The sequence below is a fragment of the Gymnogyps californianus genome, chromosome 9 (genome assembly GCF_018139145.2).
Source record: "Gymnogyps californianus isolate 813 chromosome 9, ASM1813914v2, whole genome shotgun sequence".
Classification (NCBI taxonomy): domain Eukaryota; kingdom Metazoa; phylum Chordata; class Aves; order Accipitriformes; family Cathartidae; genus Gymnogyps; species Gymnogyps californianus.
In genome coordinates this window covers 18,596,342-18,618,435 of record NC_059479.1, presented here as the reverse complement: position 1 = coordinate 18,618,435, position 22,094 = coordinate 18,596,342, and the positions used below count along the sequence as shown (strand labels likewise).

The window sequence follows — 22,094 nt, the reverse complement described above, 5'->3', positions numbered from 1 at the left end:
TATACTGTTTAGTAGTTGATATTTTTTTATCCTCTCTTAGGACAAAAAAGAAAAAAAAACAAAACTAAATTCAAAACATTCTGAAACTTAAAACTTCCAAATTTTGAGCTAGAAATTCTATGAAATACACATTTCTGCAAATGTTACAAGAAAACTCATGGAGTTGTATTAACTATCATACAAATCATTCTGTTCTAGAGCACGGACTAGAGGAGATGCTGGAAGATATGATTATGTCACACTTGGGGAAACATCTTCATGACGGCTGCAGGTGGAGGTCATGGCCTTCATTTCTCCCTAAGAAAAACAATCACAAAGACATGAAAGGATGAACACTGCAAGAAAACGGACAGATCAGAAGGTTCGTACCTACAAGAGTGAGGGCGCTGGGGAGGGAAGGTAGCCACCGCTGGTATAGCACTCAGGAATACATATTCAAAATCCATTTTCTCATCACATTGACAGGCCCTATCCCTGATGAGCACCTGAGTGCCGGCATTTCGATCACGCAGTAGCAAAGTTAGGGCATGTTTTTGGCAGTGCCACCCTGCTGGCTAGTTCAGGGCAAAGATGCAAACAAGTCTGAGACCTCCATCCCCACCGCCGTGGAGAGCTCTGCTCAGCCGCAGCCGAGGCTCCCTCCGCCCCACGAGTACCTGGGGGGTATTTGGCTTTCGCATGGTTGACGACTGGGTGCTGCAGGGGCGTTATGATGCCTTGGTCGGGTTTCTGGAAGGCCGAAATGAGGTTGTGCACTTTCCGAAAGAGCCTCCGGTGGACCCCGGGCGCTGTCTGAGAAGCCAAAGGGTGAGAGGTGAGAAGGGATGCTGGGTGCCGAGCGTCTGTGCGGGGCTCGGGGCGCTGGCACAGAAGCCTTGGCCTCAGAAATGCACACACACCCCAGGGAAGGAGCCAGCCCTTCACTTGGACCCCCTGATGTGCCAACTTAAAATGAGTCAATGAGCCGTACTGCTCTCCTCCTTCCTCCGGGGCATCGCGGCCTCCCTGCAGTAAGAGCAGTTTCCAGCAGTGTGGTGATATAAGGCTGGAAGAGGGACGATTTCTTAATCACGACAAGAGAAACCAAGAGCCTGCCGTGCTTATTAAGCAAATTCTGAAGTGATCTTTTGCTATTTCTGACTCTGATTTATTGCAGCCTGTGATTTAACCTCCAGCCTGGGGTTTATCAGTAAGATACTTCCAGCCGAGAGAGCTACCTGGCACTTACTGGGAAGGGAGAGTTCTTACACCACTAAATTCAGGATGGATACAGCCTCTTTGCAAGTCTTTCTCTGAGCATTCAATACTGGCTTATGTGCTCATTGAGTATTCCTGTCTCCCTCTTGTACGAAGGCAGCAGCAAAATGTTACCTATTTATTAAAAGTGGGAGTTTTTCTATCTTTCTACGTTAGCATCTTTTCAAACACTGTGAAATGAAACTGTGTCTGCTTTTAATCAAAAATCCAATGTTTCTGTTAAATCCTTCAGGGCATTCTCATAATAACTCCTCCCCACCAAAGTCATGGGAGGACAAGCATAGGTCCTGCTGGCATAGTCCCACCCGAGGGACGCTGCTCTCACCCAGCAGTCGTGGGCTCAATCCTGCCTCACTGGCACCAGCTGGAGGCTTCGCACTGGCTGGGATTTTACCAGCACTGTTTTAATTTCCCTGCCTCGTCCTTGAAAGATGGGTGCGACCTGAGCTTGCTCAGAGACTAAGCAGCCACAGGCAAGGAAGCAGAGACAGGGAAGCACCAGCTGCAGCTGGAGCCTGTTTTGGCCTTGGGGGCACATTTCGTGGGGCTAAGTTGGATTTAGGCTGCTGTTTCTAACAGCTGAGGCCAGCGTAGTCTTAGCAACATTTACTTAAAGGTTTCTGTTTGTGTAAAGGAAGGGTTGGTGTCATGGGTCTGTAGCTAACACCTTTCCCTGCAGAGGCTGTATTGAGAGTCCTGGGTCTTCAGGACTCCTACGCTGTGAAATGCAGGTGAGTTTTGCCTAAAATACAGCGAGGGAAAGCCCAAGACCCATACGTAGGAAGCCAGCGGAGGTCATGGGGGAGGAGTTGTAGCAGGCCTATATAGCACTAGAAAAACCTCACTGCAGATGCTGATGTTACCTGGGGCCAAAGCAGGCTGCAGCCTCGCTCAGGGAATTATCCTCCACAGGTGGAGGTCCCTGGGGTCTCGGCATCCTTCCTGAGACACCAGCGCTCGCCCTGGCACGCTGGGTGCGCTACTACCCCCACCCTGTCCCGAAAACCCTCCTGCTTGGGCAGTGCAAATCTACAGGGTGCTCCCGATGCCTTACAGGAACAAATGAGCAAATTCTTCCTGGGTACCATTCCCAAGGGTGACATGGATAATTATTTACTCCGCAGTAATGTGAGTCACTTTTACTCCCCAATCTGCTTCTGAGTAACCCCAGAACCAGTCTTGTCTTCCAGAGCACTGCAGCCACTTCTGTTATAATAATGGCCAAGGAATTATGCCTGTCTAGAAATTATTTAATGTTTGTAATCAGTGTTCATTAATGTGCAAACAGAAAGCTAATTATGAATTAATACACAGAGTACATCCAAAGACAAGACCTTCATAAAAGAAATACAGGTTAGCATCCCGATTCCATCAACCCAAATAGTTGTCCGTATTGCAAATGGTGTTATTCTACACTTGAATTACCAGTTTCTTATCAGATGGGTGAAAACATATTTTGTATCAAGTTTTGGCTACCCTATATATGTTTTGCACCAATGATGAATTAATCTGGAGATAAATTAACTTTAAAACACTGTAGATGATAGATTGAAAATAATTTCCTTAAATGTTCTGACATTATTGGTACGTAGGGTAAAAGGGAACTGATTGTGCTTGTCAAATTAAAAAAACACTATTTTTGCCATTTAAAATGATGCAAAATAATGCACTATTGCATTATGCAACAGCTGAAATGTAACAGGGAATTAATTTATGAGTTCAAGACTGTCAGAAGTGGCACCAAGACATCTTAGTGATGGGCACACTCAAGATCGATTACCTTCAATGAAAATCAGACTGCGCAGAAACATGAATAATTTGAATATATTTCATTAAATCAATATGAACATCAAACAGGATGTAGAAATTTTCAGAAGAGAAAGGAGAAGTACACACCTCAGCGCTCCAGGACCCAGTTTCTGTCTTGGACACTCTGTAGGTATAAACAAAGCCCTGATGCCTGTGGAAAAAAAAAAAAAATCAACAGGCATTTATTACTCATTTCTACTGTCAGGTTTCACAAGAGGTACACTCTGTTATGTGGGAGTCAGTTCATCTGCTAACCTTTCCTCAAAAATAAAATCACCCATAAAGGCTCTAGGTAGATAAAAAAACTGAGACAAAGGTCAGAAGCAGCGTTCAACCTCCTGGGTTCTTTTTGGATGAGAGGGATTGGTCTGACTCAGATCTAGTTTAGCAATATTCAGTTATTCTAGGTTAAGTGACGTTGCTTTCATTCCTGCCTCGGCATTTTTATTATTTTTTTTTTCAGTGACCTCCTTTTACTGGCACACCAGACACACTTTCCCTGGAAAAAGAGAAGGTGTATTATTGGCAGATAGCATTACTGTATTGTGATTGATTTAAATGCAGGTGTTCCCAGAAGCAATAGCATGAGTGTAATTTATTTGGAAAGCTAAACCCACAAAAGCAAGGTAAATTACTCTTTGCCTTGCCTGTACACTCCTAATTCTCAAATACTGATAAAGGAGACTTGTACGGGTGTGGAATCTGCCTTCTTTTTAAATCTAATTTGAGTCTTTCGAGAATAAGGAGTCATACACTAATAACACAAGACATACTCAGGTCCAGAGTCAGTCTTGCTTCTCTTACGAACCCAACACAGTGAATGATTTACATGGTAGATTATTATAGCAATATCCAAAAGTTTAACTCAGAAGCAGAGACAATTGATAGTAGTTCCGTGGGTGCAACGTTAGTTTAGATGGTATCAGATAAGAAAGATTGTACTTCATACTACGTAGATTTACATGAATACACAGCAGGATTTTAGTGACCATTCCCTATTTCAGCATCAATTCTTATTCTTAAGAAAGCAGAAAAATACTATATTTCTTTCCAATTATACATGGTATTATAGTAGTTACTAAAAAATAGCAGAAACCATCAATGACACAGATACCGTATGATTGCAATTACTTACACTCCATGTCATGGCTCCTGGATAAATTCTTGTTAAAAAGTCATTACAGCAACCTTTGCAAAGTGGTGTCTGATATAATTTACCCAAGCAGGAAGTTGTTAACAGTTGTCACACCGCTACAACCCCACAAAGTGGGAGCAAAAATGCCTGTCGTGATTTGTGAGCTCTCCCCCCACCACTCGACTCCCACTGTGATTAAATACGGCAGCGGAAGACACAAAGCCGTTCCCTCCCGTTGGGGCTGCTGCGGGGACAAAGTCCCTGTGCAGCAGCTGAGACGCTGCCCTCCTCCTCGTGTATGGGAATATGCCTGACGCAGCCCCACGATCCCACCACAACTTCATCCGCCTCTTCGTGTTCACCAAGGGAGCGTTTTCCCCAGAGACACGACTTTCCACCTGGCACCAGATGGACATGAAAAGTGGCCGGCCGTGCTCACTTCGTGGAAACCTAAGGAGGAAAACAGCCGCCACTACCCCACTTCTTCCCCCAGCAAGCTCAACTGTTGCAGTCCATCAGGGATTTAGACAGGCCCAGAAAGGGCCTTTGGAAAGAGGTGTGAGCAACCTGCTGTGGTTGTGGGAGGAGGGAAGGACGTGGAAGGACAACACTGTTCTCCTGTCCATGCCACGGCACCATGGTCACTGGTGTTTGAGGACACAGCTCAAGCCCGGTTGCTTAAAAGCACATCCCTCTAAGCCACTAGATATGTTCATGTTCAGGGAATCCAGTGTCTCCCATTAGGACCCTCAGACAATCTTGTGCCATCACGTCCTTTCTTAAAACCTCTGAGAGCTGTGCCTGTATTGTCAGCTTTTCATGAGTAGCTGATGTTCACATTAATCTTTTCTTTTTAGAAATCACGAGGGGCTTTCCTGCACCTACATATGTAGCACGCCAGCCAATATATAGTTACTGAAACTAGGATTTTACAGGCCATAATGTACTGGGAAGCACCAGAGAGGTCCTGGCATTTTGTCCCCTTTCTTTGAAGTGGGTATTTGACCATCTCCACAGTGATTTTTTTCCAAGCCTCAAACCCAACAGAATCAGTATGTAAAAATCTAAAACTCACTCTCTTGCCTCCTGTTTTTAATAATAAACTGTGCATATTACCCATGCTTGTTCTTGGTTGTCCCAAAGCATTCCGACTGCTTCAGTCTCTTTAAAATCTGATTTTTCCACAAATGGCTCAGTTGTCTGGAAAGCTACCATCTGTTGTTTCTTTCATCATTTTCTCTAGCTAAGAGATTGCATGACTTGAAGTGTTTGAGGGGCTGGGGTGGTGCCCTGACTCTGAAATGTCTGATGGCTTCCAGCACTCTGCCAGAACGGTTTACTAAGCTGGACAAATTGAAAAATAGAGGTCAGATAAAGTAATATTCAGGGCCAAAGCAGGGTGAGGTATAAGATAGACACCTATCCCGCATTTTTCAAAAAATTCCACTGTAAAATATTTCAACCAAGCCCAGAGAAAGCAGAAAGAATAGCTCAGATTAAAAATCCACGAGATACAGAAGAAGGAACAAGAATTTGGGAACATGGACGCTTTGAGCATAGCATGGAGAATGAGAGGAGTATGACATCGCTATCACAGCCTTGCGAGGGACAAGCGAGAGCTCTCCGCTCACCTGGCAAATGTACATTTTTTTCCCCGGAGGAGGAAAGACTGAAAGGCCTGAAGCCGTTCCCTGTGCTTAAGCTGAAAAACACAACATTATCATCTGCTGTTGGCTCTGAAGCCGTGAGTAAACACAGCCGCTATGTAGATGGCAGATGGCCCAAGACCAGCACACCTGCTTCTTCAAAGGAAATGCACAAAGGAAGGAGGACGCATTTTGTTAGGAAGGTGAACAGCTAGATCTTCCCATCTAACTTTCCATTGGGATCTTTGTTTCCCCAAAATGAATTACAGCTCTTCTGATAAGTACTCTGCCAACGAATATGATCTTATCAAAACTTTCTGTTAAGCAGCAGGAACTTGCTTCATTACCACTTCAAAGTGCTTTTTACCTTCCATGTGCGAGTGACATGATTTTGATGAGCCAAGTTCTCTTTACTGCTACATGGGCACAGCCTCCCGTGAGAAAGGTTTTTATGATTTAAACTACCCAACATTAACTGAGATCAGGGTGGACTGAAGGAAGATCAAGGTGTTTTTCTTAAAACAAAAATTAAATGCAAAAATTAAAATTGAGATTGTATAGAACATTACCTTCCAAAGAGGAAAACCGTAACAAAAGTAGGTGGAAAAGTGCATTTACTGGAGCTTAGGTCTCAGGAGATGAGAAATTCCCCAGCCATCATGAGGGGACAGCTCAGTTTTCTACATTTTACTGAATTCATGGCAGAAAAAAACTCCTAGTGTGACACAATGTTCCTGTATGTGGTGTGGCCACGTAGCTAAAGCCAAAACCCGAACACCATGTGGCCTGGGCATGGTGCTAGTCACTTGGGGCCTCTCATACAGCTTGTGCTTTGCAGCCATTACCTGGTGAGATGCAGGCCAAGTCCACCTCTCAGTGACCTGAACTCCTCTCTCTGCTGGACAAAATCAACAGGAGATGGACACATGTCACTGAGAGAAGGATTTCAGAGTCACTCTTACAGTGACACTGGCGTACCAGCATATCTTGGAGGAGGACCAGCTCTTGACACCCAGGCAAAGACCCGATGAAGGGCTCCCCTATCCCTTCATCTGGCCCGAGGACAGCCACAAGCCTCACTCACAATTGCAAAGCTCCTCTTTCATGCCAGTGAAGCTCAGGGGATGGGAGCAATCGTGAATTAACAGCTTGATGAACGAGGCCCTATAAATTTTTTATCAAAGGCAAAAAATGCCAAAATGCCAATGAGGGGAAGCAGAAAACAGCCATTGCTATAAGGATAATATTGGATAGCACTTAGGAAAGAGTAGTTTGGTCATCACTGATGATATTTTTATGTCATCTCACTTATTTTTTCATCTCCGTAACAAAGGATGTGTTATACCAGCTGGGAACTGCACTAGCACTGTCTCTGTTGCAATACCTTCACTGGGAAAACTTTGTCAAAGGAAAATCTAGAAAAAGTTGCTATTACAGGAAACAGTCCACTTTCTATTATAGGCTTTTTTCTTTATAGCTAGATAATTCCTCCCAAAGAGCTACAAAGGCATCATTCACAGATGACATACTGAGACAGCATCTGTCTACCTGTCCTCTCCACTCCTCCTTTTCAACTGTGATCAGACTTGTTAAAGCCACATTTACCTTAACAGGTGAATAATTACAATCTTCTGCACCACTGAAATAGCCAGAGGATATTAGTCGCATGCTGCAGATTAAAATTAACCATGACATTTCAGCTGCATGGTGTATTTTAAAATCATTTCCAAATGTTTTTTATCTCGGGAAATTTTATTAAACTAATTTGTATTCATTTCTGGGTCCAAAATGGAACAAATGTAAAGGGAGAAAGACAAAGAGACAGGGGAAAGCCATGTCAGCGATAGATGACATCAATTTCTTCCTCTTTACATAGCTTTCTCTTCTGATGTCTTTGCACTATATCAATCAGCACTTCTTACCTGGTATATTTGCATCCTGACCTTACCGTGGAATTTCACTTTACAATATTGCTTAAGAACCAGACAGTGGTGTGGCGTACAAACAGTGATCCTGAGCATTATATACTGCCCATACTCAGTTTCTTATAACTTTGCCACATTTCAGCCTTTCAGACTGAAATTTTGTTTCTTAGGTTGTTTGCCTCAACCTTATTTAGGGATGGAGAATGCAGAAGTGCCAGAAAAGGGGACAGGCTAGGCAAAACAATGCTTTTCCCACGTTAAAAAAAAAAAAAATCTTGTAATTGTTGCTTTTTTCGCCCCGTTTTTAGAGTAAAAGATGTAAAATTTGTTTGAAGGAAGGTATATCTCTTGCAGTCTCTGAGAGAAAGCAATGGTGGCTGTCTAGGCTGCAAGAGAGGTGCTCTCTAAAGGTTGTTAGCAGTTGTAGCTGCACTGTGCCTGGGCTGGCTGTACCACGGGCGCTCAGCTAAGCAGTGTCCACGATCTCAAGCCACGAATGATGTCTGTATGTTACCTGGCCTGGATTAGCGGGGAAAAAAACAGAAGGTAATTTAGATTGGGCATCTTGGAAAGGAAGATTGGGATTGGGTGGGGTGGATGTGGAAGGAAAGAAAAGGGGGCCCATGTCTTTGTAAGCTGGGCAAGGAAACAGCAATGAAAATTGAACCCCTGGGAGAGAGTAAGGCTAAATGAGTAAGGAAGGGGATATAGAGAGGTGAAGCATGAGGGGGCTTGAACTGGGAGCAGCACAAAATGCTGGAGGGGTGAAAAAGCCAGGAATAGAAGATGGGTGGTTTGGAAGCAGAAGACGTATGAAACAAAGAAACAGCCCTCAGCAATGCAAGCAAAGTCAGCAGGCTGTACAGAATAACACTGGGTAGTCTCAAAATCCATTCCCATGGCCCTCACGTTGGGAACCCAAAGCTAAAGGGTACTACAGACCTGAGCCTCCTGTGTCACAGTTTCTTGTGTGAAACAGAGTTAACAAACTCTTCATCTCACAAACTGCGATAATGCTTAGAAACCACTTAATACTATGGAGATGAGTACTACTAATGCTATGGAGATGAGTACTACAGGAGAGCTCCTGAGGGACTCAGTACTTTCGGAGTGGGGCGTCAATGGCATGCAGCCGATAACATAATGAGCATGAGAGGTCAGATTGCAGCCGCTTCTGCCTTATCTGGAGGTGTTTGATGAACAGCTCCTGAATGCCCGGTCAGAGGGACCGACCTCAGGCAGCACCCCAGCGGGCAACTGGGAACGTGGGCGATAGCATGGGCACCACAGTGGCTACAGAGGGGGCAGGTGGCTACCACAGAGCCAAAACTCGTGAGGTCAGGGGAATCCACAGCAGTGCCTGGGAGCCTGCACGTCCCACGTCTGTGCTCATCAAGATCTCCCCTTCCCAGAGTACCCCTGAGCTGCATGGCCTCCCCCATGCGACAGAAATGACAGCTGCCAAAATGATGAAATGATCAATCCAGCCATCCACTTAAACTTCTTTTTTTTTCTTTCTTTTTCCTTTTTAATTGTTATATTTCTGCTTGGTTTATTAATCATAGAAAGGCCAAAAAGTCCTGTTATTTAATGTAGGAGAAAATCCTATTTAAGCTTACAGCTCCTCACTCTGTCGTGGAATTTGCATTTTCTGGTTGACAGGCAGCCTCGTTCCTGCCTTATTTAGGTCTCAGACATACAATCAAGGCACAGCAACTTAGCAATTACCACCCATCAGCTAACCCAAGCTAAAGAAATAGCATTCACATTGAGATGATGTGCAAGATACAAGCTCTATGTCAGCAAGAGTGAATAAAATAGTTTAAATCAGTGTTTACAACATCTGAAAAGCCCAACAGAGTTACTGTAGGTTAACCCACGACAGCGCTCTATACACACTCACCTGAGTTTACACTTCTGTCACTGATTCCCCTACCAACGCTTTTGTGGCAAAAATTTACCAATGACACTGAATCAGTAACTAGTATTAGCTTGCTGTAATACTGTAGCATTATAAAGCAAATGCATTATCTTCATTTTTCTCTTCTGAAATTAACAGAAGCTTGAAAGAGCAAGTCAAATCTTGTGAAAGGTCCCTGAATTTATGCACAGATTTCTGTGGAAGATTGTCAGCATCTTCACCACTTGAACACTCCTAACCATCAGGAGAAATATCACTGCTTTACCTAAAGAGCAAGTGTGCAGCCTTTCTGAGCAGGGTTTATGTTGGTCTAGTACAAGGTGATGCCAGCCAAAAGCAATGCCTCAAAGAGGAATTTCTTCAAATTTGGAAATAAAATGAGAATTTATTCAATTCTGAGAGGCTAAATAGAAGGAAATTACTTTATGGTGGGCCAGTAACTAAGCTTCATGAATTACTATGTCCTCCAGAATAGTACCTCACAAAGGCAAAAACTCATGAAATAATGTTATCTGGTGAAATTTCTTTCATCACTTTAGGCAAAACTCACAAGAACTGCAACAGCTAAAACACTGTCAATAGCCCTGTAAATGTTACTGTTTCATATTTCTATGAAACATTTCTTGGTTTGTTTGGGAGTAATTCAGTGTAGCTCATTTTCAGATTTCCTGTTTCTCTCAGAGCAAGGTAGGCACGGTCTGACCAAAACATCCCTGAACTTGAAATCACTGCTTCAACTAAATCCTCAAAACTCAAGCCTACAGAACCAGGGTAGAGCTAATCTAGGTTCTGTTATCTAATGATTGTACCCATTCTGTCATTTACAGGTTCGTTAGCGTAGTGATGACCCACTGTTCAGGCTGTCTACCTTTCTAAAATCTTTCCAAGAAAAGCCATTGGAATATCTGAAGGCCATTAGCCAAGTTATTCTCAGCAAAGATGAAGCTCACTCTGATTAGCAGGGAGCTGAAATACTCACCTCAGTAGAATTTACCGTTGTGCTGTAGAAGACTTTTTTCAAAGCTGAAAATAGTGCGTGATATTTACAACAGCAGCCTTGAATTGAGGGGCTCCTCCTCAGAGAGAAGCTTTTGTTCCAAATTACATCTTAAATGATGATGATTATTATGTGCGGTGCTATAATAAATGCAATTATTCTGCCATTTCTATCAAAAATATTACATGGGAAACAAAAGAAATGCTAAGCTGAAGCTGGCTCGTGATCTTGTATTACACCTTCATGCTGTACAGCTGATACATCTGCCGCATCAGAAAGTTCCTGCACGTTGCCTGAACTTGTGCACTGTGGTTACGGTGACAGAAAAAAAAGCACACGTAAAATCTGCAGCCTATCCCTGTTGCCATTACTGTTGCTTCAAGAGCTGTAAACAGCTTTCTATTCCAGCTTTTGATTATTCTCCACAAATTGAATGCAGCACAGTACGTGAATGGCTGGTTTCAAACAAATAATCTGAACATACAGTTTGACAAGAATGTCATGTTTAGCTTACTTAAAGGTCTGAAACAACTGCTAACGTTCCAAGTATTTTCAAGTATATGAATTTTAAGACTCAAACTACAAATGCTTTATCTTTGCCAATTCAGGCATGAGTTGCTTGTTTCTGCATGTGTGCTCATATATCTGTAAAGGAAAGCAGTGCTTTTGGCCCTCTCAGGCATTTTATTTATCCATTTTTCAGGCACAGTTTAAGAGGCTGCTTCTCAAACTAGCCACCATTATGGTGTCCTCTGTCCCCCATTGACTTCATTAGGAGTGGTGTGCACAGAGGATTTCTGAGGGTGCTAAAAATGTCATATGGGGTATTGAGCACAGAGGAGACCAAACCAGTAAAGAAAGCTCCCTGGAACAATCAGGTTTTGATACTAAAACCCTGGTGTACAGCGTGTAGTGTCTAACGTTTACAGGTAAAACATGTACGTTTTTCAAAGCATACGCATTTCTCCTAGCCCAGTTATCAGGAACAGCAAAAATCTTCCTGCTTTTCAATGCAACCCTAAACCACTTCCAGGAAAAGATTCTGCTCCTCTGTTGACATGTTCAAAACATGATGAACAACATCCTTAGAGTACATATTAACAATTTAATAATGGTATTCATACAATGAAGATCTTGGGAGCATCTTGTATTAAAAAACTTTGCCAAAATCTGCAAGCAGCACCTCTGTTTGTAAGGGCCCTAGGGGACACTGCTGCAAATCAAAGCTTTCTGCTCTTCCATGCACAGTTTAATTGTGGTCTTAAAATATTTATGAAAGTGGGTTCTTTGTGCTTTGCCACAGCCACACCAAAAAACATTCTCTCTTTGAAGGCTTGCAGGCATGCCATGTGCACACTTTGACTTCGGACAGCAGAAAGCAGCATTCAAGGAAGATAAAGCAATACTTCAGGAGAAACAAAGAAAAGAGAAAGCAGAGTTTTCTAGCCAGACACTCCAACAACAGGGTCCTGCCTGCTGCAGTTACTCGTTTCTGTAGGTCAGGTTTTATGCTACTACCTGTCTCTTTTATGCTTGCCCTGTAAAATCAGTGTCAGGGATTCATGAAGTCTTTGACTCTTCTCCTTTTTAAAGGTCAGGGCTCCACTTTTTAATTGGAGAAGCAAAAGGCGAATGACCGTGAACACTGCTGCGCTTATTATGTGCCTTAAGAGGCTCAAAGACTGCCAAAATGTGTTAGGGCTTTTTGGGGGTGCCCAGGCGGGAGGGTGTGGTGGTGGCATTACAAATTTATGCAGTTTCTTGGAAAAAGGAGGCATTATTTGAGCCTAAGCAATGCAGTGGCAATCACAGGACTTACCAATTACTGTACCTGGAGATGGAAGTGCAGATTGGCCGCCTATGTGAGTTCAAGCTGATGACAGTATTGTCATCCAAATATTCGTTTAATGACTTTTTTGATAAATGTTTCTTTTCTCTTCATCTGAACTGTGTCTTTTAATTTTGACAACTCCCTTCTTCCCCCATAGTAAAAGAAAAAAAAAAAAAGAACCCTAAGAAGGCTTGGATCTGAGGAGCTGGGGGGTTTTAGGTTTGTTTTGTTTTACTTCTGCAGGGGAGTGCAGGGAGAGGGGAAAGAAGACAGACTGAACATGTCTTGATTTTGGAAAACTGGACTATTTTTCTCTTTTTCTTTTCTAAAAGCAATAGAAACATCGCTGGCAGGATGAAACAGTTTCACTTCTGTTAGAAATTGTCATTGGAAAGATGCAAAATTTTTTGTTTAACTCTGATACTTATTGCAATATATCTAATAGCTGACCAGTTTTGTTTCTCATGTTTCAAAGATCACTTCAGTACTTCCAGTAAATACATGTTTTGCCCAATCTTGATGTATCTAGGTATTCCTAGAGTGATCTTCAGCATGGAGTCTGAACCAAAATGTAAATTTTTGAATAACTTTGTTATTCCTAATAGTTTCCGTTATTTATTTAGAAGGAAGTATAAAAAAGCAGAGAAGTACTTACTCTTTCTTTTGTTTTCTTTTTCTTAAACAGCGAATACAGCAACTGCATGTTTTCCCCAGTTTTTACCAAAGCTCTCATGCACACACATGCTTGCCATGTGTTTCATCTCTGTGCGCGATGTTCAGACTGGAATTCGGGGGGGTTGGATCTGTTGGTTTATTTTACCAAAGCCAGGCTTAGCATCCTCCATTGAATACATATCTACATCTCTCATGCCTTCCCTACTTGCTCCTCCAATCTCTCCACTAAAGTGCTCTGCTTTGGTAAACTTTTGCCTGTCAAAGCACTTCTCTAGTTTATGGCCCCCATTTCTTTAAACTGTCATTGCTGTCTTCAGTGTGAGACCATTTCCCGGTATCTTTATGATAACTGCCTCCAAAGTTATCGTGTGCTATTTTGCTTACTGTATCTGCTATGTCTTATGTAATGCTCTGAATTGAAATGTTAAGTATTGGAACCAAGGCTTAGCTCTAACATTTTTCAGCCACCTTTCTGTCTATATCAGATCACACTCATCATAACATTTTTCATTTATTTTTTTATCTGGATTTATCCAAGAAGCTATTGAAAATTTCTCTTATAAAAAATTTATTGAGGATCTATATTCTATAAGAAGCCTGCATAACATTCACCAGTAATATTTTTTGCTTTTATGCCTTTGCTTATCATATATATGTTTGAATGCAACATAACATGAAGATATGAGCAGCCCATCATTTTCAGAAACAATTAGGTAGGGTTCTGTTTCTTACTGAAGTCTCTTTTCCTCCAAAGATTACAGAGCTTCATAGTTATCAATCCTTCCTGTTCTTCCTATTTTCATTTTATATATTTTATTTCGTTCATGAAATTTCTTCCAAAGGACATAAATTACCACTAATATAGCAAAAAATCCCAACTGATTGTGTGCAGATGAAAGACCTTGTTACATACCTACACCCTGATTTAGACTAATGGTGGACTAATTTTAGGATTCTCTATTTTATTCAGCATTGTAACATTCTGCCTGACCCTTTCTCTAATGCCTTAGTGTTTCGCCTGCACTGAATGACTTCTGAGTGTTAAGGAGATATATCACCATTTCCTCTGATGGTTACTTAAAAGAGATTCTGCTTTTATTGCCTATTCCCATCACAGGAATCATAGCACTCCTTACCTCTTGCTATGTCTATTCCATTTTCATTTAACTCAGGATGCTTCTTATTTCCCATTTTTCAGCTAGCTGTTAAGGTATTTGTTAGCAGTAGCGCCTATCTTGGTTCACCTTCTGATTTCATGAGAGAAGAAAAAATACATCTTCTGCCACAAAGATCTTCCCTGAAAAGAAGATTGTGTATTTCTGGATTGCCTATAACCTTCTTGCCTGCCTCCATTTACTGGTCTACAACAGGGGAATAATAATGCTCACCCAGGGCTTAATTACATATTGTTGGAAACGTATTCAAGACATTTGGGGAAAACCTGACTTAGGACTCTTCTTCCTCTTCTGTTTTTTTGCCAGGTACCTAAGTGCCCTCTGTTAGCTAATTTCTTGCTGGCCCTAAAATGGTTTTCTCTTGTATTCCTTCTCCTGCTGAAGTAAGGCACAAGTCTCTGTTTAGCCTTGGTAGACACATCTTCATTCTTTCGATGCAATGGTACTTCATCGCACAGCGTTTTCTCTCAGGACTTCTGAGACTTCTGCTTTTGCCAAAAGTAGGGTAATTAAATTGCCTCATTAAAATGAGGTCCTGTGACTATAACGTCCCCCAGCTCTCTCAGGGAAACTTCTCTACCCTCTCTCTGACAGACCATCCCATCAGATCTTTCCCCTTTCACCCTATGTGATGAAACATTACCACTTAGTTCATTACCCGTCAGTATTTCATGTACTTTACAGGTAGTTTACTCCAAGCCCGATGGCTCGTGGGACACACAGCCTGACCAAGAGCATCCCGAAGCAAAGGCACGTTCTGGATGACAGCGATCCATGCTACCCTTCCCGATGACAGCGGATGCTGGGGATGTTGCTAAGCACACCCACAAGCGCATCAGAGAAGCAGAAAACAGTGGGCAGAAAGCAAGAGGATTATCCAGCACAAAGAGGCAACGCATACCATCCCGAGTCAAGTTGCCTGGTTCTTCTCCATGGCACCTCATTCGTCCTTCCTACGTGCTCCAGGCCTGCTTTCTCTTTTTGTTTTATGCCCGTAGGAAGCGTAGGCTCTGCAAGGCAAAACCTACTCCTCTTCGCTCTGCAAGGGACCCCACACCCCTTATACACCCCTCTGCCTTAAGTCAACATGAAGGAGTCAAAAGTCTCACACATATCTGCAAATGGTAATATTAGGACATATTTTGTCACTGTTGTGTGGGAACACCCCATACTGTGGATGCAAAGGTTGGAAATCAGCTACCACCTGACCAGCCCTTCCCGGCACCCCCCTCCCAGCCCCGCTGCCCTCGCCTGCCCCGCACCCCAGAGAGGCGATGGCAGCTGCGTGGGGCCGGCCACACTCACAGCACGCAGAGGCAGTAGACTCCCGGGATGCTCTCGCTGTCCCGCAGCAGGTAGCTGCCGTCAGTGCCCGCCGCCAGCAGCAGCTTCTCCCCAGCCTCACGGGTGATGCCCCCGTGGTAAATGGGCAGTGCATCCATGCTGGGGCTGTCTCTCACTGCGGGCAGCTCTCCCTGTGCACGGCGCTGCCTCCGACTGCTCCTCAGCCGTGTGCTCCCCTCAGCATCACTGTCTCGATGGCAGATGTAAACAGGATGTGTTCACATCTCTGAAGCCTCTGCACAGGGCGAGACAGCGCTGAGGGAAGAGTGAGGAACGAGCACAGCTTTTTTGTGGTTTTTTTTCCTTTGCCCCTTTTTGTTTTCCTTTTTCACAGGCTGTAACATCCTCACGGCATCGCAGCTTGCGCACAGAGGTGTCATTTCACAGCCCACCCTTGCCCATGCGGCTCCCCGTCAGGCAGGGACGTGACGTGATGGAGTGCACAACGGCCGCGGGGCGGATGGCCGCCCCGGGTTGGGGCAGGGAGGCCAGAACCGTAGCACCACTGTCAGCGGCTGCCACCAGGCACTTGTCTCCTCTGGTGTTAACCCAAGGGGGGACAAAGAAGGGCGAAGCAGGACCCCAAAGGCCCTCTGCAAAACAGGGATTATTTTTTAACCTCTTATTTTTAAAATCCCCAGGGGTGAGAAATTAGAGGAAGCAAGCTGGCCTCGCTGTCCCTGCCCCGCCAGGCCACTCGCCTCAGGCCACGGGCGTGGAGCATGGTCCCTGCTCCTTGGTGGCTGGTCCAGTGCCCACAGACGCCGGCCCCGAGCTGATTTACCTCATGAGTAGTTATTTTCATAGGCTTTGGTGGTGTTTAATCACTGTTAATGTCAGGGGTGCTCATTATTTCTGCTTGGAGGCAGGCAACAACCTCTGCGCAGGCAAGGAGGCCCCTCACATCCTTCCTGATGCAATCTGTGCCGCTGCCGCCTTCGTGTGGTGCACGAGTGGGCAGCTAAAATCCAGGGACATGTCTAAAAAAGCCATTTCTCTCACCTGCTGTGGTCACAGACATTTCCTCAGTACGCTTGTCACTTGAATGCTCCCATACGCATGTGCTTGCAAACAAGCTGAAAAAGTGCTTCTATACCCTCCTAGATATTTCCACCCATGGAAAGACCGAGCATGTTTCCTGGCACTGAGTGGCACCAGATGGCAGTGACAAGGTGGCACTACCCCTGCGACCATGGCCACCGGGCCGGCCCCTTTGGGCTGCAGCGAGCTCAGGGCTGAATTCATCCCTGGCGTGAGGCCGCTGCACTCCCCTGATGAGCGATGTTCTCACACCTGGGTGTATGAGTAATAACTCACTAAAATATAGCGGTAAGTATGGGTCACGCTTATGATTGATTTGTTTTAAATTGAGTTTGCTAGCAGGACAGGGCAGAATGAAATCATCTCACCCAGGTGTTCACAGAATGCTGTGTCCAGGTTGAAGTTAAGGATGGGTGAAAAAATAGCTCTCTAGATACACACATTTCAGGAACAAAAATTAAATTAAAAAACACCAAAAATAAGGGCTGCTCTTTTTAAATTTTCAATCAATCAAAACGCTTTCTCTTGATGATTTCACAGTGCGTGTCTTTCAATTCTGACCTTTAATATCGTTTTTCCTTGAAAGTATTTTTTTCAAACTAGCTTTAGCTTGTCCTTTTGAGGGATGGGCACTTCTGACCAGTGAGTCACAGGGTAGCTCGCGCATGGGGCACTGCGCCAAAGTCACTGACTGCAAAGCTGCAGCTTTCGGAGGCACCGTGAGCCTCTTGCCCTGCAGGGAGACCCCAGCGAGCGGCTGCCTCCCTGCCTGGCACCTGAGGAGCTGAGAAAGCTGCAGAAAACATCTTCAACGGACTGAAAACTTCCACCACCATGTTTATGGCTTTTCTATCTTGTTACGCAGGTGTTCATTACCCCGTTTACGCGAACCTGGGGACTCAGCTATCCTGCTTGTTTTTTTAAATCAGTTGTGAAAGTATTTGCACAAAAAGGTAGAGCTGCTGCCTACTGCAAATGTGATTAATGTGGATGGCGACAAGGTGTAAGCAAAGCACTGTTCCCTCATAAAGCTGCTGCCTATTTCTTCTTCTTTTCCAAACTACCTGTACTCTTGGGGATTTCATCTAACTTTCCCATTTCTTAACCTATTCTCAGTATTAATAGCTGATTTCAGAAAAAGGATGTGTCTAGTTAGCTGGAGAGGAAAAACAGCCAGAACCATCCACTTCTGCAGATCTCATCGCCCCACTCATCAGATTTCAACTAAAGCATAGGTAGAAAATCGTAGAACTTTTGACTATGAGATGCTCTCTTAATAAGGGAGTCACCACATTACCAGGCCAGCCTGCATACTCCCAGCACTTTGATGAAGCAGTATCTGTTGCTGTAAACACCCAATTTTGCTTTTATGGGTAAAAGGAACACATAAAACTCCAGTTACTGAACCCCGAAGCCCAGGCTTCCATACAAATCCTTTTATGGCCACATTGACTAGGGGATATGCAGCTTTTAAGAAGTAATGGAAATGCTGGATTTTGGAACAAGGGACACTAAGCAAGCATTGAGGCACCAAGCAGGATAAACCAAACCAAAGGACATAGGTGCTTCCTGGACTGAGAAAAGAGAAACCATGACACTGCTAGCACAGCCCTGCACCACACCACCGAGGGTGGCAAAATTCTCCCTTCTCCCAAACAAGCCATCTTCACTGCAGCTTTGCACTGTTGCCACCCAGTCAGACTCACACCGACTGCTCCATTTTTTATCAGTTTAATCTTATGCATCTAAAGTGTTGTTTGCCATCCTATTTTGTACTGCTGCATATGCGCAGTGGGGCAGAGAAGGCAAACTGCAAAATAGAGCAGCAGGCTCAGGAGAGTAGGAGAAACAAGAGAGAACCAAGCCTCAAAGGGGTGCTGCTCCTATTTGGACTTAGTCCCCATTGCCTTCCACTGAAAATGGTGATTTCTTTAAGCACCCTGAGCCTTGCCCTGTAGGATGCTGGACACTTCTCTTGTTTTGTTTGGAGAGTATTCAACATATTCTGGACACCACAGTTTTGTGCCTTCCCTAAATCAGTCCAGCTAGCAGTCCCTGCAGGATACTACAAAAAATTTATCTGAAAAATACATGAAGGAAAGGAAGCACTTGAAAGTGCTCTGAAATATGCAGTCATGAAAAACAGGCTTAGAAAGATAGGCCTGCATAGACCTCTTGGGTCATCAAGTCTACTTCCCTGCTATCTTAGCCAAACACATCATATAATCCCTTTCAGAAACTCATTATACTCCGTCTTAAAAGTAGCTTGGGTTTTTTTGTTGTTGTTGTTTCCACTGTTCTCACTGGAAAGCAATTGCCGAATGTTGCTATTCCGTTGTTTGGAAACCTGCTTCCAATTTCCATCCAAAATTTATTCATGACCAATTTATACTCATTTGTTCTTGTGCCAATGTTGTCCTTTAGTTTAAATAGATGTTTTCTCTTCCTGGAGCTTATGCCCATGTGGTATTTATAGCGGCCTCCCTCAGTCTTCATTTTGCCAAACTCCTCTCACACTGAAGGCTCTCCCTTCCCATGGTCACTCTAATCGTCTTTTTCAGTAGCTTCCCGAAAGTGAAGTGAATCATTTGTGAATAGCATGCACTATCCTGGCTGTTTTTTAACATGTGCCTTATACACCATTACCAGCGTTTCATTACCCTGATGAAAATATCTTGCTTTGTATGTTCTGTGTCTTTCCCCTCCTTATTCTTTTCTTACCTATGAGCATGCAGGTATAGTAGAAACCTGGTTAACAAGACCCAGATGCATGAACTTGCACTCAAATCCTTCTGAATTTCATCCAATTTGTCGTATCCTGGTCCTCAAGGTCACTCAGTTCTTCCTAAATGAGAGTTTTATTCGTCTCTGCAGTGACAGTACCTCCCTCCCTTATGCCACTGGTAAATTCCATTAGCACACGCTTATTTTTTATGGGATCATCATTAATAAAAAATGTTAAATAATATCAGGCCCAAGACCGATGCTTGGGAAGCTCTACTACCTTCCCTCAGTACTGATCTTCTCCTCCTACTACTCACTTTCTTATTCACTTTTCAATTTCTGTACTAATCTCCCATTTTAGCTAATAATTTCCCACATGGCACTGTACCAAATGCTGTACTTAAGTTTAGCTAATTAGCTCTAAGCACTTCCTTTGTCTAGAAAAATCAATTATTATGATATTTCAGGCACCAGAACTTGTAGAAGTACCTGAGAAGCGGAGGTAAGGGAGACAAAATGAAATTACCTTAAGTTTTTTGAACACCTGCAAAGATTTGGGCTGATTTTCATTTTCAGATGAGCTGCTTCATTCATCCCTAGCGATGACATTTTCATACGTTGTTGAATTTTATAACAATTCTGAATATTAGAACGCTAATGCAAGAGCATCATTAAAATTCTCAGATATTATTTGACTGAAAATAAGAATGACCTTCAGGACCTTTATGAAATTAATGCTACTGCAGAACTGTTATAGGAAGGCCTTGTATAAAGGGCTATAAAGCAAGATAAAAAGTAAAATACCTGTATTGGTAGTTTTGCTGATACAGCAGTATTATCGTAAATGCCATCCCTGTAGAAGTACTGAAAAAGCAGCTTCAAAATCAGCAGCTATTGCAACGTTTTTGAAAAAATATTTAACTGGCAAAATGCCATGTTAAAACACAGCTAACTTTAAATAGGATTTTCATTATTTTGTGTCACTTTCAATTTTAGTGTAATCTAACAAAATATTTGGAACAACTACACAGAATAGTATCTGCAGGCAGAGACTTGCTATTCACATAAGAAAGTAATGCTGAGATTCAGTAAAATGTTGGCTGTTCTACAGAGTACCTGCAAAGTCACCATTATCGTGTTTCCTTTTTGAGCTGAAGAGAAAGGTTGGAAGAAGCAGGCTACAATTAGCAAATGTGTAATTAGCTGTAAGGTTCTGAGCTTCAATACAGAAGGAGAATCCAAAGAAATTTTGGCTTAAAGTTCACAGATTAGCATATATTTCTACAGCCTCTGTGTTAGTCATGATATTCTATGTATGATGTTGCTTGGGGAAAAAAAGGAAGAAAAATGGAAGATGGTTATAGTAAATAAAGTTTGGATGCAGGTGCGGATTCCAGCTTTATACTCCAGGATACATATGTCGTTCAGATCTCATTTGCTTTGAGAAAGGCCAACCTGTAAGACCGGGCTGTCACAGAACTGCTCAAATGTTTGGGTAGTTGTGAGGGCAGTTGCAGATCCAGGCTTTCGCCCCCTTCACATTAAACATATAGCCCAGGGAAAATCTCCTTACCTTAGAATACTAAGTCTTCAAGTGGCACATTAGCTACTGTGAGTACTTCTGTACAGTGCCCAGAACTTGAAAAAATAAACTTTCTCAACACCTGGAAGTTGGGTGTTTGGTGCCATCGATTGGAGTTGATGCTGGGGGAGAACTGAGAATACAAAAGGTTATGGACCTTTATGAATGAAACTCTATACTCATCAGCATTTGTCTTCTGAGCACAGGTAAATACACACATACCATAAATGACGACATTTCACTGAACTTTAACAATATTATTTCCTCTGTGTGGTCTCACTGCTTACCTATGCAGTTGTTTTGAATGCTTTGTGAGTGAGATAACACTAAAATTGAAAGCTACATAATATGGTGAAATTCATATTAAAAGTTATCTGTGTTTTAATGCGGGTTTTTTTTCCGGTTAATATTTCTTACTTCTTTCTCCAGAAGCATTGCAACGGCTGGCTATTTTGCAGGTGCATGTGCATTACCAAGCGCAGATGCCATTTGCGATAATGTCAGCATAAGCAAAACTACTCATAGAAGCTTGCACCTTTTTATTTTCTACTATTACTCTTTCAATAGCCCTTTCCCGTAAAATTCAGCAATGCACGGGTAGTCGTAAGCATTAGGTACCCAGCTGCTTTGGGGACCAGGGCCTCCATGTCTTTATGATTTAACTGAATGAACTTCAAAGTCGACAGGGCTAAATCATATAATGACACTCTGAGCGTGGAGTAAATGTCCATGCTGGAGCTCTTCCTGGATACGTTCCTGTGCGAACAAGTCTGGAGTTGAATATAAGCTTTAGAACCTAGATTTCCACACAACACATGAACAGTAGTTAAAATTGATTTGCTGACATCCCATCTGAGTTCCTAACGGATATTTATCTGAATTACAATGGCACCATGTAATTAGGCATAAATAAGGGCCTTTGTTCTGGAGGGGAGGAAAGTTTATCAATTCTGAACCATATGCAATTGCGTGTCTAATCTCTGCCTGCAATTATTTCAAATGCACATCCAGATGATAGCATTTATATTCATT

The 22,094-nt window shown here is 43.1% G+C and overlaps 1 protein-coding gene across 1 annotated transcript; it reads right to left on the bottom strand.

Moving 5' to 3' along the window:
* Positions 1-173: 173 nt before the first annotated feature.
* SH2D1A (SH2 domain containing 1A) lies at positions 174-15,813 on the bottom strand. Its single transcript, XM_050901972.1, has 4 exons — positions 15,677-15,813; positions 3,154-3,217; positions 657-792; positions 174-297 (listed from the first exon to the last, which is right to left on the bottom strand). The coding sequence occupies exons 1-4, from the start codon at positions 15,811-15,813 to the stop codon at positions 257-259; spliced, it is 378 nt and encodes a 125-aa protein (XP_050757929.1). The 3' UTR covers positions 174-256.
* Positions 15,814-22,094: the final 6,281 nt, after the last annotated feature.

Excerpts from the sequence above, each read along its gene's own strand:
- SH2D1A (XM_050901972.1), bottom strand. The coding sequence starts at position 15,813 with ATGGATGCACTGCCCATTTACCACGGGGGCATCACCCGTGAGGCTGGG. Across the intron at positions 3,218-15,676 it reads GTCTACTGCCTCTGCGTGCT|GCATCAGGGCTTTGTTTATA; the intron begins GTGAGTGTGGCC and ends TTTTTTCCACAG. Across the intron at positions 298-656 it reads GAAAGCCAAATACCCCCCAG|GGAGAAATGAAGGCCATGAC; the intron begins GTACTCGTGGGG and ends TGTTTTTCTTAG.